Raw genomic sequence first — 15,139 nt, forward strand, 5'->3', positions numbered from 1 at the left:
TCTAGAAAAATCTGTTTGAGGGGTAGGCAACCTTAATAGTATTTTGAAGAGACATGAACTCTCCATTGAATATTGGAATAATATAGTGGGTGTTCCATTTAAAATAAAAGAGTAACATTCTTTTAAAGGTGACCAATGTTCAATATTAGTTTTGTCTCACCCTGTATAACTTTTTGGATCAAGTTATAATTTGATTTAAAGTGCAATAGTTAATTTAACTACATATTAGGCTATACCGGGTAAATTCCAATTCGAGTAGCTTTTATTAAAACTTAAAAATTGTTCTTTATTTCTAGAAAATGTTAAATATGTCAAAAACCTGACATTTTAATCCTGTATTCTAAAACTCACCTTTATTTTTCTACCAGAATCCGAAAATCAATTAATATATAGGGTGTTTCGTTACAAAAAAACACATCTTTGATATGTAACTTTTTTTGGGGACACCGTGTAAGACTCTCTATATTTTTAAAAAGTGCTCTGAATTAATCTACATATGCTCACAAAATTTCATTTCAATACAAACTGTCGTTCTCCTTGGAGCCTCTGCGGCGTATGAGAGGCGCCACCCTGTATATTGTGTAAACTAGATAACATTTATTACATACATACAATACACAAAGAAAACTAAAAAATTTTCTTAAAGTTTATTTTAATACAAAATTTTATACAATTACATATACTTTTAACATTATAATTTAATATTAACTGTACAAAATAAATATAAGTTATTTGTACTCTAATCTTTCTATGAGCATTTTCAATTCTTCTTAAGTATCCTACAAAGCCTATCACCTAAAGCAAATTTAAACGTATCCATTAGATGGCGCCAGCTTCACTGGTATGCCAGTACTGTTAGAGTCGGCGCTCTAGCTACTGGATACCGTGTAAGTCTCCCTTAAAATCATTTACTCATATACATCCGTTTCAAGATCGTATATTTATCAATAAAGCTTTATTCATAACTTTTCAATTAGTGGATTAAATTAATGGTTTCAATTAGCGTAGAAATTTGTTCCTTTAATTTCAATGTAAGCATTCAGAACGTCAAAATTAGTAGTAGACATTTTCAATTAGTAGAAAAAGTTAACAAACTTTTGACTTTTCCACTAATTATACAACTAGTTTTTTAGTTATTGGGAATGATCGTAAACTATAAAAAGTATAAAGTGTAACTAAAACCAATAATTTATTCCACTAATTGCGAGGTTCTGAATGAAGCTTAAGTTATTTTTTTATTCTTTTACACAGGGTGTCCCAAAAATAAGTGCAAATATTTTAAGGGGTGGTAGATCTCGATAAAAGAAACATATTTTCTCTTTATCGTTTTTCAAATAAGTCCAAAATAACGGAGTTATTTTACTTTGATTTCCAAAAAAAAAGTTTTTTTGCTAAAATTTTGAGAATCACTGGATCTTTTCTGGTTTTTCTTTCTTGTAAATTTAACCTAATACCTATGTTTTGATATTATCATGAAATTATGTTTTTTAACTAAAAACTAAAAAAATTTCCAAAAAAATTTCGAATTTTCAAATTTTTTTTTTCGCGAAAAAAACCTCATAGGCGTGTTTCTAGGGTTGAACTCTACTACCAGTTAAAATATTTGCACTTATTTCTGGGACACCCTGTATAACTTATGTCATATTTTACATAAACTGTTCACTTCTATACATCTTTTTAAAGTACCTACATGTACTACGAAAAATTACTATTGCGTCATAATATTTTATTATTATAATATAGAGATAAATGTAGGATTTTTTACAGAACAAAGATTTGTCTAGTTGGATTTTATTTAACTGTTCCATTAAAATGGAGAAGAGTTTTGAATCTATTTATCACCGACATACGTTCATTTCTAATATACAATAGTCATTTTTCCTGAATCAAACTCTTCTTAAATTCAAGTCTTTTAAACAAAACATTTAATATATCTATCACAACCAAATTTATATAACCGTAGTCATTTTATCACAGTTACCGTTACTAAGACCACCCACAGGTGCCCTCTTCAGTCCCAAAAGCAAATCACTCACTTCTTCAATACTTTTTCCCTTGGTTTCCGGTACCAGGATGGTGATAAAAACAGTACCCACCCCGCATATAACCCCGAAAACTAGGAACGTTATTCCTATACCGAAACAGTCGACCAAATTCGAGAACTGATTGGTAACCATAAAGGCTAGGAACCAGTTAAGCGAAGCTGACATGGAACTGGCAGTTCCTTTGACTTTTGGAAGGAATATTTCGCCCATGATCATCCAGGGGATGGGGCCTAGACCAATGGAGAAGAAGACGATGAATGAGGCGATGCTGATTAAGGGAATGAAGGAATAGTCTGATAAGTCGTGGGTTTCGTCGAAGTAGAAGAATAAGCCTAAAGCGACCAGCGCTAGACACATGACGAAGTCAGATAGGATGAGGAGGATTTTTCGACCGGCTTTATCGATGAGCAGTGTGGAGCATAGTGTTGCTACAACCTGGAAAAAAAGATAAAAAAAACATTAAATACAAAAGCTACTTTATACAGGGTGCTACAAATTCGAGGTACGAGCATTGGTATCTCGGTAACCGTAATAGATACGAACATGCCATCAAAAAGATTTAAAAATTTCAAGGATTGCTGATTTTTTTTGGAAAAACGGATTCTTTAAGAAAGAACTTTATTTTTTCCTGTCGTTACTTTTTAGAAAATCAAAAAACTAATTGCATATTCCCATATCCACTTTATTACCAAAAACACTTTTTATATTTCTGTTTTTCTATGTTACTTTCTGTATTATAATTATTAAATATTTTTTGTCTATTACACTATTTACCAAAAAACTAATTTTGTATAATAATTTAATATGAAATCCATTAAATATTATGAATGTTATTAACAATTAATTAGCTAATGTTAATAATTAACGTATTATGGGTTAATATTTTGTTTAATAAATTTAACAAAAAAACAAAATTATATTGATTTTATTTTCAACAAAATATATTAAAAGATATTTTATGTATATCTATATCTTTTTTTAATAAAAGGAACGTTTTTTAGACATACCGGGTGTTTTCATAAACTGTAAACCTCTATAACTTTTGTATATTTCCAGATAAAAAAATCGAGAATTGATATGTTTGTATATAATAATATAATATATAGACTGAGATTGAGGTATTCAATTAATTTCAGTCATTTCCGGTGAAACAGGAGTTATTTCCGGTACAACTTGTCATTTTTCAAAGGTACGCTAGGTATTTTTTTCACTTTCTTTTGATAGAAAATAACTTTTTTGAATAGAATGAACTTTTTACATTTTCAATTAAAAAACAGAATTTCAAATTTTAGTTTAGGCTTTGTTAAAACCACTAATTTTTATATTATACAGGGTGAATACGGAAATAAAAAAATACGGAATCGGAAACTACTGGAGATAGAGAGTCGGTTAAATGAGGAAAGAATTGCAGTTTGGTTGGGTTATAAATATGCGCCTTTCAGATTTTTGAAAAAGTTCATGGTTTACTACATATTTCGAAAAAAAAACAAATTTATTTTAGACAAAAAGTTTTCAGATAAAAGTTGAAGATAATCACATCTAAAGTTTCTAAAGCCTGTCATTTTTAAGATATGACACAAACACATGTTTTTTTTAAATGGAAACCATAGTTAGCCATGACTTTAAGCGATATAAGCTATAATATGTTTTTTTCACAAAATTAGTGAGTTATAGTCAATTCTTATCTTTCTTGACTAAATTCACTTAGTTGGCATGGTTTTCTTATTGTGTTATGGTTTATAACTTCTAAAAATACAAAATATATTATAAAACGGCTCTTTACAATTTACATTACACAAACTAAAACTTAAAAAAATAATATCACTACATACGTTCAAAAAACCCACCATTGTTTTGAGTACATAAATGCATCTTTTTAAAACTGAATTTCTAGCTATTCTCACAGAACGACCGGTCGACTTAATTAAACTTCTCCTGTACCGTCTCTCTTAATTCATAAGTTCTTTTGTAAACCTTATTGTTAACCATACCGCATAAAAAATCTAAAATGGATAGGTCACGTGATCGAGGAGGCCCATGAAACTGGTCCACCGCTTTCTGTCCCTGAGTCTAAATAATTATGATATAAATAACTTTTAACCTTTTTCATTGTGTTGGGGGAGTGTCATTATGAAAGTCATGTTGGAACCACTCTATAAAAAATCGGAGAACACAAACTCATTAGGGATGTGAATATCTACAACTTTTATCTGAAAACTTTTTGTCTAAAATAAATTATAATGGAATTAGTCTCAAATTACAGGCAATTAGATGCATATGAAAGCATCAGAATTAATAAATGTAAAGATAGTATGAACAGAGACAACGGTCCAATTCCTTCAAGTTCTTTGTTCCTACTACTCTAGTGGCGGAAATCTAACTGTTACGCTCGATGGGTTCTGACTCGGTTGGCTAGATCTTGCCACGCCCACTCTGTGCCCACTGAGCGAGTATATCAACGCTCCAATTGTAGATTGTATTTTAGTTTATAATCATCTGCTGATGATGCTAACATGGTTAGCGAAACGCGTGTCCAGTGTAAAAGTAAAAGTGTTTTGGTGTGTTGTGGTGATTTAGTGTTTTATTTTGCTGTGTAACACCAAAGATTCCAACCCTCAACTGTAATCACCTGGTATTTCAATAGTATTAAAAGTCCTAATATAATAGTTTATTATATTCCAGATGGCCTCTATTGACACCATTCAATGGGATTTATCGCGGTTGTGCACGTGCAATCCATACAAAATAAGACGGATGAATTATCCCGATAATGGATGACACTCAAAGCTTTGAAAATGTGACCGGTCGGTATTGGGCATTCGGATTCGCCGGCCTGTCACCCGATCGAAGTGTATTTGCGGCGAACGAATCCCACGGGATCGGAATAGCAACTAGACGCCAGCCATTGCGGAATTCACTAATTCAGTCCGTTGTTTCTTAGTGCATTATTTGTTTTTGTGGTGGACCGTTATTTTTAAATAACAGTTGAAACCGTTACTGCAGCGTGTAGCGCGTTTTGTATTTTGTTATTTATTATTTTTGTAAATATCTTGTATGTTACTGGTAGTAGGCTTATTGGTCTATAGTTTCTGATGTCTTTTTGCTACTTTTCCTATGAATTAGAATTCTTTATACAATATTTACACAACACCGGGTGCGTCTAGTGTTGCAAAAGAGTCTTGAAAAAGTTTTGCAAGACCAAAACTCTTGCAAGAAATTCAAGACAAGACTTTAAAAATTTCTTGACTTGAATTTCAAGACAAGACAAAACTTTAATATGCAAGAAATTTCAAGAGTCTTGCAATATTTCTTGAATTCAACATTTCTTGAAAGTTAGAAATGACACATGACACAAAAGAACCAAAAATGCAATAATATACAGAGTGTTTGTGTCTGTTTAAAAAGAATCATCCCGATCCACTCACACTTTTTTGAGCCACCCTATAGAAGTTAAAATATTTTCCTGAAATACATCCTAGAACATACTTTAGATTTTCATTTAAACAATTTTTTTTTATTCTAGGAGCTACAGATGCCCGACGCACTATTGATGAACCCTGTATAATATGCCTTGTAACCTAACCTTGCCTTGTAAGCTAACCTAATATACCTTGTAACCTAACCTTGCCTAACCTAACCTAATTTTTGTTTTGTACAAGATTTGTTTATATAATTTTTCCCAGCAAAATAACTCAGTAATTATTAATTTCCCTATTTCCATTAAACGCATAAAATGAAACTATTTCTATTAAAACTATATTTAGAAAAGATTTAATAAATCCTGACATCTAAATTAATTAAACTTTAAAACGTCATCCCACGCAGTTATTTTTCATTTTGATTCAGCAATTAAAAGGAGAAACAGAACGCAAATTCTCGCTAACGAAAAAAAGAAGCAATAAAAAGGAACTTATCCTCTTTAGATTTCGAATTAAATGGAGTTGAGGCAATTCAAAACTCTGAACTACGACCCTCATAATTTTTTTTGCACAAAATGCGTATCGCTTTAGCAAAAAGAATCGTATTTTTCAAACACCCACCGCAGCGTTTGAAAAATACAGGATGGCGCCTCTCATACGCCGCGGAAGCTCCGAGGAGAACGGTAATTTATATCGAAATGAAATTTTGGCAGCGTACGTAGGTTAACTGAAAGCATTTTATAAAAATATATAGAATTATACAGGGTGTCCCCAAAAAAAGTTACACATTAAAGTTTTGTTTTTTCTAATGGAACACGTTATATATTAATTGATTTTCAGATTCTAGGAAAAAAATAAAGATGAGTTTTATTAAAGAAGCATATACCTAAAATCTAAGGATTTTGACATATTTCACATTTTTTGAAAATGAAGAGTAAGTTTTAAATCCCGATGACAGCTACCTAAATTTTAGTTGACCTTGTATAGCCTGATATTTAATTACAATAACCATTGTATGTTAAACCAAACTGAAATTTGATCCGAAAAGTTATACAGGGTGACACAAAATTAATATGGAACATTAGTCACTTTTGTAAGCAAGTTACTCCTTTATTTTAAATGGAACACCCAGAATATTTTTCCGGTGTTCAATGGGGAATTTATATATCTTCAAAATATTATTAAGGTTACCTACCCTTCAGACAAAGATTTTCACAGATATGTTATTTTTTATGATTTTGCGTCAGCAAATCTTTAATATTTGAAAAAATCTAGGTGGCTGTGTGATATACCTTTTGTTAATTTAACAAAAATTAAAGGTTGTAGGGTAAAATACTCAAGGATAATAAAAAGATACACGTTTAAAATATATTTTAATTATTACAGAATTAAAACTAGATATAAACCTATAATTATGCGACAAAAATTAGCTAGATGAAATCAAATGCTCAAAAATGCTTCCTTTCCTGTTAACTGCATAAAATGATGTCTTTTCAAAAGGATCTTTTCGTTTCAAAACGCATATGTGGAGTTTGGTTTGGTTTATATAAAAATATTATTATATTTTAAATTTTATCCTCAAAAATTTCATTTCAATATAAACTGTCGTTCTCCTTGGAGCTTCCGCGGCGTATGAGCGCCCCCCTGTATTCTCTCGTTCTCTCTGGGTTTCTGTTTGTGACGTAAATTTGAATTCGGCCGCCGAAATTTATCGTCGAAATGTCAGAGATCGGTAAAATTTACCTTTTAGTAATCGACTGTTCGCATTTCGATGGGGCAAAATGCAATTTTTCAATTTCTATCTCTGAAATGGCGTACGCGTGCACATATCGATATAGGATGGGGTTATTTAATACAGAGGAACGCGTTTTGGAGGGGATAAAACGTATTGTTGCCGTCAGAAATAATTCAGATTGTTTACATAAATTAATTTTAAAAAATAAAGAAACTGTAGACCTCCGACAGAGATACTGCCTAATAATAACTTTTTAGCACGGTCTGTTTTGTTCTTTTTTTTAACATTTAATGGTTTTTTAATATATTATTTTTTTAAATAACTTAAAATAGGTTTTATATATGATAGAGTAGTTGAAATTTGATAAGAACGTATCAATTTAGTACATTAAATAAAAAGTTATAAACTTAGGCAACGTTTCATATGTGCTGGGTCCAGTAGTGCGTCGGGCATAGGGAATGCAATCCCGCACCAAAATCTCAATCCCGCAAACCCGCGGGATTAAAGCAATCAATCCCACGGATCCGCAAAATTGCGGGACTGTAAACAATAGTCATACATTTGGTCCTAAATGGTACAAAAGGCATTGTACATTTTGCATAGGCCCACAATATATTGATATAGCGTGTATCTTAAACTAGCTGTACAGAAATTTAGACCGATTTATATAGGGTGTTCAAAAAATATATTTAATATTAAATAAACTTAAATTTTATTATAATTTATCTACTTATTTTATAAATAAAAATATTATTCTGATGTTGAAGTTTTTTTAACTGGTGTTAGAGTTATCTGCTTTTAGATACACTCTATATCAATAATTTTTTGGCATATGCAGAATGTACAAAGCTTTTAGTACCACTTAGGACCATACATATGACTAAAAATGCATATTTTTCGAAAAAAAATCAATTTTCCTTAAAACAAAAAAAAATTAAAAAACCGATCAAATTATTTTTTCTAATTTCAATACAGATTAGTCGTACTTGGTAAAAATTTCGATTTTTTAAAATTCGTAAATTTGCGGTAAAAAAGATTCTTGGCCAAATTTTCACTCTCTTATAAAACACCCTGTATACGAGAATTCGCTAAATATATTTTCGAAAACCACATAGCATCTTAATCACAATAGATGCATCTAAAACCTGGTCCAAACCGATCCCAAAATCTTTTTAGTTCAAGAGATAGTCAACTTTAAATTTACCCTAAAATTTTGCTTGTCCCGATAATTATGTCCGGCAGTTTATTTGACGAAATTGTCCAGTTAAACGGGTCCCCAGGTTCCGAGCGTCGACTCATCGGCCCGGAACAAAGGGGTTTGACCTTGATCGAGATCGATTCGGTTACCCAGTAGTAATGTGTCAATCTCGCGGATCCCGCACGATAATCCCGCAACTTCGATCCCGCGGAATCTCAGAGGGATCCTGCATTTGCGGGATCCAGCACTTGCGGGATTGCATTCCCTAGTCGGGCATCTCTTATAATAAAAAAATTGGAAATTTTGTTTAACTGCAAACTAAAGTATGTACTAGGATGTATTTCGGGAAAATATTTTAACTTCTACAGTTAAATTCTTCATCGAACAAAGACAAAATATACAGTGTTCCATTTAAAAAAAAAATTGAAGAAAAACTATTTTAAATTTTAAAAAGTTCGGCATAGAATTTTGAACACCCTGTATATTATTCCTTCCTGACAGATTCATCCCGTAGAAATTAAATTATTTTCTTAAAATACATCCTAATACATATACCCTGTATAATATTTATAATCTATTAATTCTAATATTAGTAATAAACAAATTTACCTGAACTACTCCAACAAGTATACTAGACGCTCCAGGGGATATAGAACCTCCACTTCTCTTAAAGATATCGTTAGCGTAAAACAGTACGGCATTTACACCACTAAGCTGTTGAAAAATCATCAGTCCAAATGATATTATCAAGCCTTTGAATGTGGCTTTGCAGTTGAAGAAGTCGCTCAACTTTGACTCGTTCTTCTTTGCTTCTTCAATGTCGTCAATTATCTTGACCAGTTCATCTTCAACATCATATTCATCACCTGTAAAGAAAGTAATGTCAACTAATATATTTTTAACAGTTTATACAAAGTTTTTAATTATAATTTAAAATTAATTAACATATTTAATTATTACAAAGTAGTAAGATTTTGCGTGTGTCATTTTTAGTTCAGAATTAACATCATTAAAATATAATCGTATTAGCTGGCATGTAATCGTGGAAAGTATTTTAAACATTACTAATTAAAGGACAACAAACTTCCCTGTTTTTCAGGTATATTCAAACATGACTAATTATATATAATTAATTCAAAATGCGCTTTACTGTTGTAACATTAAAATTAAAATGCATTTTAAGTTGTCGCTTTTCAGAATATTAATTAAAATACCAAAGTAGCGTGGCAAACTGTAAAATAAATTTGTAAATACATATAAACAACAAAATAATTAGCAAATATATCGGATATTTCTGAATTGGTAGTGTGTGTTTCTGAAGAGTGGCTCTACAATAACATAAGTTAAATAAAAATCTTTTATCATTAAATCGCAATTTTTTAAAGAAAAGTCTATCAAGTACATGAGAATTATGTAAAAAAACTGACAAAAAATGACAAATGTCGGTACAATTTTTGTAATAAATTTTTAATGGCACTCGCGTATTATAACATATAAGTCACTTGAGAAAATTAGCTAGTACACAATAAGTACAACACGTAAATAACATTAGTACCATAAATAACTATTTCTTTGTATAATAGACAAATAGGTACAAATTCAAATAGTTTGGCTACACATTGCTTAAAAAATCGTCAAAATCGGTCTACTAAAGTTTAATATACGGAAAAATAAAAAAATACATAAAAAATAAAGTAGTATATTTTTTATCAATTATTATAAATTATCGGATATGAATAAATCAATTTCATGTTCTATTGAGAGATTCGACACTCATGTTTTCATTAATTGCAATTCTCAACGCGTCTCTGATGTCTGCCCAGGTAACAAAAACTTTTACGATTTTTCATTAGTCCTAAACCAATTATTTCGGGTCAGCGATTCGAAAATAGCGGAGCTCAGCTAATATTTACTCATGCATCTCGGAGAAAAGATAATTCTACTTTGGCTTTCGTTGCACGTAGTTACTATGCAAATCCAAAAACGCAAATGAAACCTCTCTGCCACCGAAAACGCTAAAGATTCGTAAAAGAAAATTTTAACCCTGAGAAAGAATTTTTATATGGCACCGCTATTTGTCACAGTATTCTACATTTAAAATGAAAGGGTCTGTTTACGTAATTCGCATGTATATGATTCACTTTTTCTCTAAGAGGCTAGATTGCTAATGCTAGAATGCGAGTTATAACTAAAGAACAAGGCACCCTGGAAGCGATAGAAATGCATTTCTGGAGACGAGCCGCAGGTAAATCCAGAAGAGGAAGATGTACGAACAACAGAATTCGAGAAATTATATGAGTCAATCGAACAATAGCTGATGACATAAGAACGAAACAATTAATATGGTATGGCCACGTACAAAGAATGTCAGAGGAGAAACTTCCAAAACAGATCCTCACCTGGACACCAGCGGGACGACGAAAAAGAAGTATACCACGCAAGAGCTGGAGAGAAGGAATAGACAAGAAGCTAAAAGGACGAGAGCTCGAAGAGGACCTCTGGCTAGATAGGGAGCAATGGCGACTGGGCATCGAAAGACGTCGAAGAACTTTTTAAAACCGATTGATATATATAAATATAAAATAAATTAAATCCTAAAATCGTCATAAACATTTTGTGTAAAAAAAATATCTGTTGAAAACCTAAAAAGGAACATATTATATGGAAAGCGTACAAATATAAAGAAGTAAGTTTTTATTTGCAGTCGATAGAATCGATATTCGTGATTCTATTAAGGATAATGCGACCCTTGTGCATATTAAGCATGGTGGAGACACGGATCCGATGTTCGGTATTCAAATTTAATGCTTAAAGCCCTTTACTTCTGCGAACGAGCCGGGATTATGCCGAGGAAAGCCAGGCAGACGACTTGGAAAGATATAATACAAAATAATTAAGCTTTAAAGCGGAGGAAATCTCAATTGAACGTTAAAATTGATTGGCACGGATAAGCTCGCTATTTTCGAGCCTTTGCTTAATCGCTTCTTTTTTGCTGTCGAGCAGATTTCCGTTAGAAATTGGCACTGATATTTTTGTTCCACATTTTAAGGAATTTTAGGATATCCGTTTTAAGATATCGAGTTGAATTTCGATGTACTATATCTCTACAGGGTGTCCCAGAAATAAGTGCAAGTATTTTACGGGGTGGTAGATCTGGTCAAAAGAAACATATTTTCTCTTTACCGTTTTTAAAATAAATTGAAAATAGCTGAGTGATTTAACTTTGAAATTTAAAAAAAAATAATAGAAACATTTTGAGAACCGCCGGCAGATATCGCCAACTACATCCAATTACCCGAATCAAGCCCGGATCTCAGGTAATTCGACGTCCTGTGTTGCCATATGGACAAGAAATTATATGCTTAAAAATCTACATAAATATATAATATGCTAATATTTATCTGTGTCGTCTCTACTGAAGTAACGACTTGCTCTAGAAAGTTACTTTTTTACTAAAAGATAGCGAATTGGCTCTTCTAAAAACTGTCGTGGCCGGATTTTTTTGTTTTTCATTTAATTAAAAAAAATAGAAAATATTTTTTTCCTGATGTCGTGGCGGATGCGCCAGGCTTCAACTAGTAAGTCATAAAATTACACCACCTGAGGAGTTTGGCAGAGATTGCAAAGATGCATTACATTTTTAAGATTGTGATATTATTACACAAAATAAATGAAAGAAATCTTACACAACATTAAAAAAAGATACTTATGGCAAATCGATGTAACTATGGCAGTTCTCTTTTTCGATACACACTTAACTAAAATACACTTCACTGTGCTGCTTTACTTGTACATGTTATTATAATAACTGATAAAATAAAAGTCCCTATTTCTAGAGAAGAGACCTCAGTGCGGATCTCAGAACTCGAATGGCCAGATGCTACGTCTTCTCTGTGTTACTCTATGGATGTGAGAGCTGGACACTGGATTCACAGACAGAGAAGAGAATAGAAGCCTTCGAAATGTATATATACAGACGGATGCTGCGAATCTCATGGGTACAAGGGATCACCAACAACAAAGTACTCCAGCGCATCCAGAAACAAAAAGAGATACTGAACACCATCAAGGAAAGAAAAATGCAATACCTGGGTCATGTGATGAGAGGTGGTAGATACGAAATACTGCGCCTCATAATAGAGGGCAAAGTGCAAGGGAAAAGATCAGTAGGAAGACGCCAGAACTCATGGCTAAAAGATTTGAGGAGATGGTTTGAACGCTCGTCTGCGGAAATCTTCCGGGCTGCAGTTTCAAGAGCCACAATTGCCATTTGGATCGCCAACCTTCGGCAGGAGAGGGCGTGATAAGAAGAAGAAGAATTTCTAATACATTATTTTCATATAGGCTTCATCACAATTTGAACCACTGATTTTCAAAACACCTTGAATAGCGCACATAACTTTGAATACCTTTCTGAATGAATAAATGTTGAGAATTATCGTCTCTTATCGCTACTTTACGAACCAGTTTTAATCTAAGAAAATACATGTTTCACTCAACAATTTTAAATACATATTTTTTTTTTCGCTATCTTTTCGAGGTATTTCGACAGTGCCATCGACAGTAAACCGTGCACCAAAAGTACCCCGTGTCAACTGGTTCTTTGTTCTTTCGTTCTTTGAGGCGCCGCGCTTGCGTCATGCGATGATATTAAGCGAGGTTGCCGTAGTTTCAACAATTTCAAATTCAAGATATTCGAAGTAGTATTATATTAGTATTAAATTTTAAAAATAAAACAGAGAAACATGAAAGGAAACAAACAATATAAAAATAAATCGATTATTCGTTGGGCTGTTTTCGATATATTGAATTCTGAATTACGATAAACATTTTAGGAATTTCTTTTTTTGTGACCTGATTGTAAAATATGATGAATCATTTTATTAAATTTAAATTTATTTCAAAATAAAGTTATTTTGCAGCATAACTAAGATTTTCGTAAACGTTATAAACGTAATGTTTTAGTTAATATTCGGTGGTTTTTGCTAAGTTTTCATTGGTAAGTACTAGAAATAATTAACGTTTTTTTTTTCTAGAATTATTAGTAATGAGCACTGATTAAAGATTTAATTTAACATTATTAATTTATAAATATAGAACTATGTAGAATGTGGATAACATAAGAGGCAACACTGCAAGGTTTAGATACACCGTAGAGAAATTTCAAGTGAATAAACAAGTGGCACTGAAAAGTTTTTTAAGATTTCCCGAAAAATGTCAAGAAAAATTTTAAATTTTTAACAATTTTTTTTCGCAAAAAAAATCTCGTAGGGGTGTTTCTCGGTTCGAAATATACTACCAGTTAAAATACTTGCACTTATTTCTGAGACACCCTGTATAATAATATAATAAAATATAGTTGGAACAAATATAGTTGCATATTCATATTCATATTTCCATCAGGAAGACTGTTTAGTTTATAGACATACATATAAAAAAATGGAAATAAAAAAGATGGAGATAGTCAAAATGGCATAATTTTTCCAAAAATACTGAAAAGTAAGTACATACTTTAAAAAGCCTATTTAAACTTTAAAATTTAACTGTTCAATTTTCTGTCCACAATGATTAAAAAGGTATAAAGCATTGGTTTTATTTTTCAAAAATTAAAGAAAAACGAGGTATGCCAGAACACATTTGCTGTATTTATAAAAAAAAACTATACATCTCTTTTAAAACGCTAAATAAAATTAAGTGGAGAATTTTTCTATAAGATTTTCTACTATAGAGCCACCTCTACTTTTGCAAAAGGTGAAGATATATGGATGTTATTAAACTAAGTATAAATGGTTTTGTACTCTATATCTAAACGACTTTTGGCTTTATACCTTCGAAAGTTTATTACTTTGATATACTAACGGAAATGGGAGTGATATTTCATCGATTTTTTGCTCCATTTCATCAGAATTTCATAATATGACAGTGTGAAAAGCGTAATATGTGTTACCGTTAAACTTTCGCGCAGTATATGATAGAGAAAATCTAACAGAAATATATAAAATTTCGATTGAAGAGTTTAATGCTTTTTATAAGGTATGCTGGTATAAAATGTATACAGGGTGGGCCACTGAAAACTCACAATGGCTATAATTCTTAAACCAAAAAAGATATCAAAAAAATAAAAAATACCGTTTCTATAATATCGAGGGGAATTACATATGACGTATTTTTTGAACCACCCCGACCTATCCCTTAGGCGGCACCCCTATTCACTTGAAAATCTTAAATGGCAACACCCCACTTGTGGTACCTTTTTGGAAAGCCCATGAAAAATGCTAAACGATGATCATAAAGTTTTTAGGGTGAAATTGAAAAACTACCCCTTACACGAAAAATTAGGTGGACATTAATGAAAAAAGCGATTTTTTCAGCATAAGTTACAAATTGGGACCCAGCTTAATGAGGCAAATGAGGTATTTTTCAAACCACCCCGACCCACCCCTAGGTGCCACTTCTAATCTCAAGATAGCGATACCCCACTTGTGACACTTCTTTGGAAAGCTAATTGAAATTGCTAAACGATGGTCATACAGATTTCAACTTCTGTCTTCTTTCAAAAATTACTGGTAAGTAGTGATAAGAAATGTAGGTTTGACAATTTGAAAGAAATTTCAAATGATAATTTATTTTAACGATTGCTCAAAATGACAGCCGTTTTGTTCCATACAAAAATACAAACGATTTTCAAATTCTTTTCTCACTTTTTGGAAAGTCTCTCTCGGAATATTTCGACATGCTTCAG

At 31.8% G+C, this 15,139-nt stretch overlaps 1 protein-coding gene across 1 annotated transcript in view; it reads right to left on the reverse strand.

Annotated features, from left to right (window-relative positions):
* Nucleotides 1-1,528: 1,528 nt before the first annotated feature.
* The window catches only part of LOC115890758 (facilitated trehalose transporter Tret1-like), a 53,108-nt gene continuing 39,497 nt past the window's right edge, over nt 1,529-15,139 (reverse strand). The window contains exons 5-6 of the mRNA XM_030911083.1: nt 9,007-9,263; nt 1,529-2,480 (exon numbers count right to left, since the gene is read on the reverse strand). Coding sequence (XP_030766943.1) covers nt 1,950-2,480; nt 9,007-9,263 — 788 coding nt within the window. The 3' untranslated portion in view covers nt 1,529-1,949. The remainder of the gene's footprint in view (nt 2,481-9,006; nt 9,264-15,139) is intronic.

This window comes from Sitophilus oryzae, unplaced genomic scaffold (genome assembly GCF_002938485.1).
Source record: "Sitophilus oryzae breed Bouriz unplaced genomic scaffold, Soryzae_2.0 scaffold_910_pilon_pilon, whole genome shotgun sequence".
NCBI lineage: Eukaryota > Metazoa > Arthropoda > Insecta > Coleoptera > Curculionidae > Sitophilus > Sitophilus oryzae.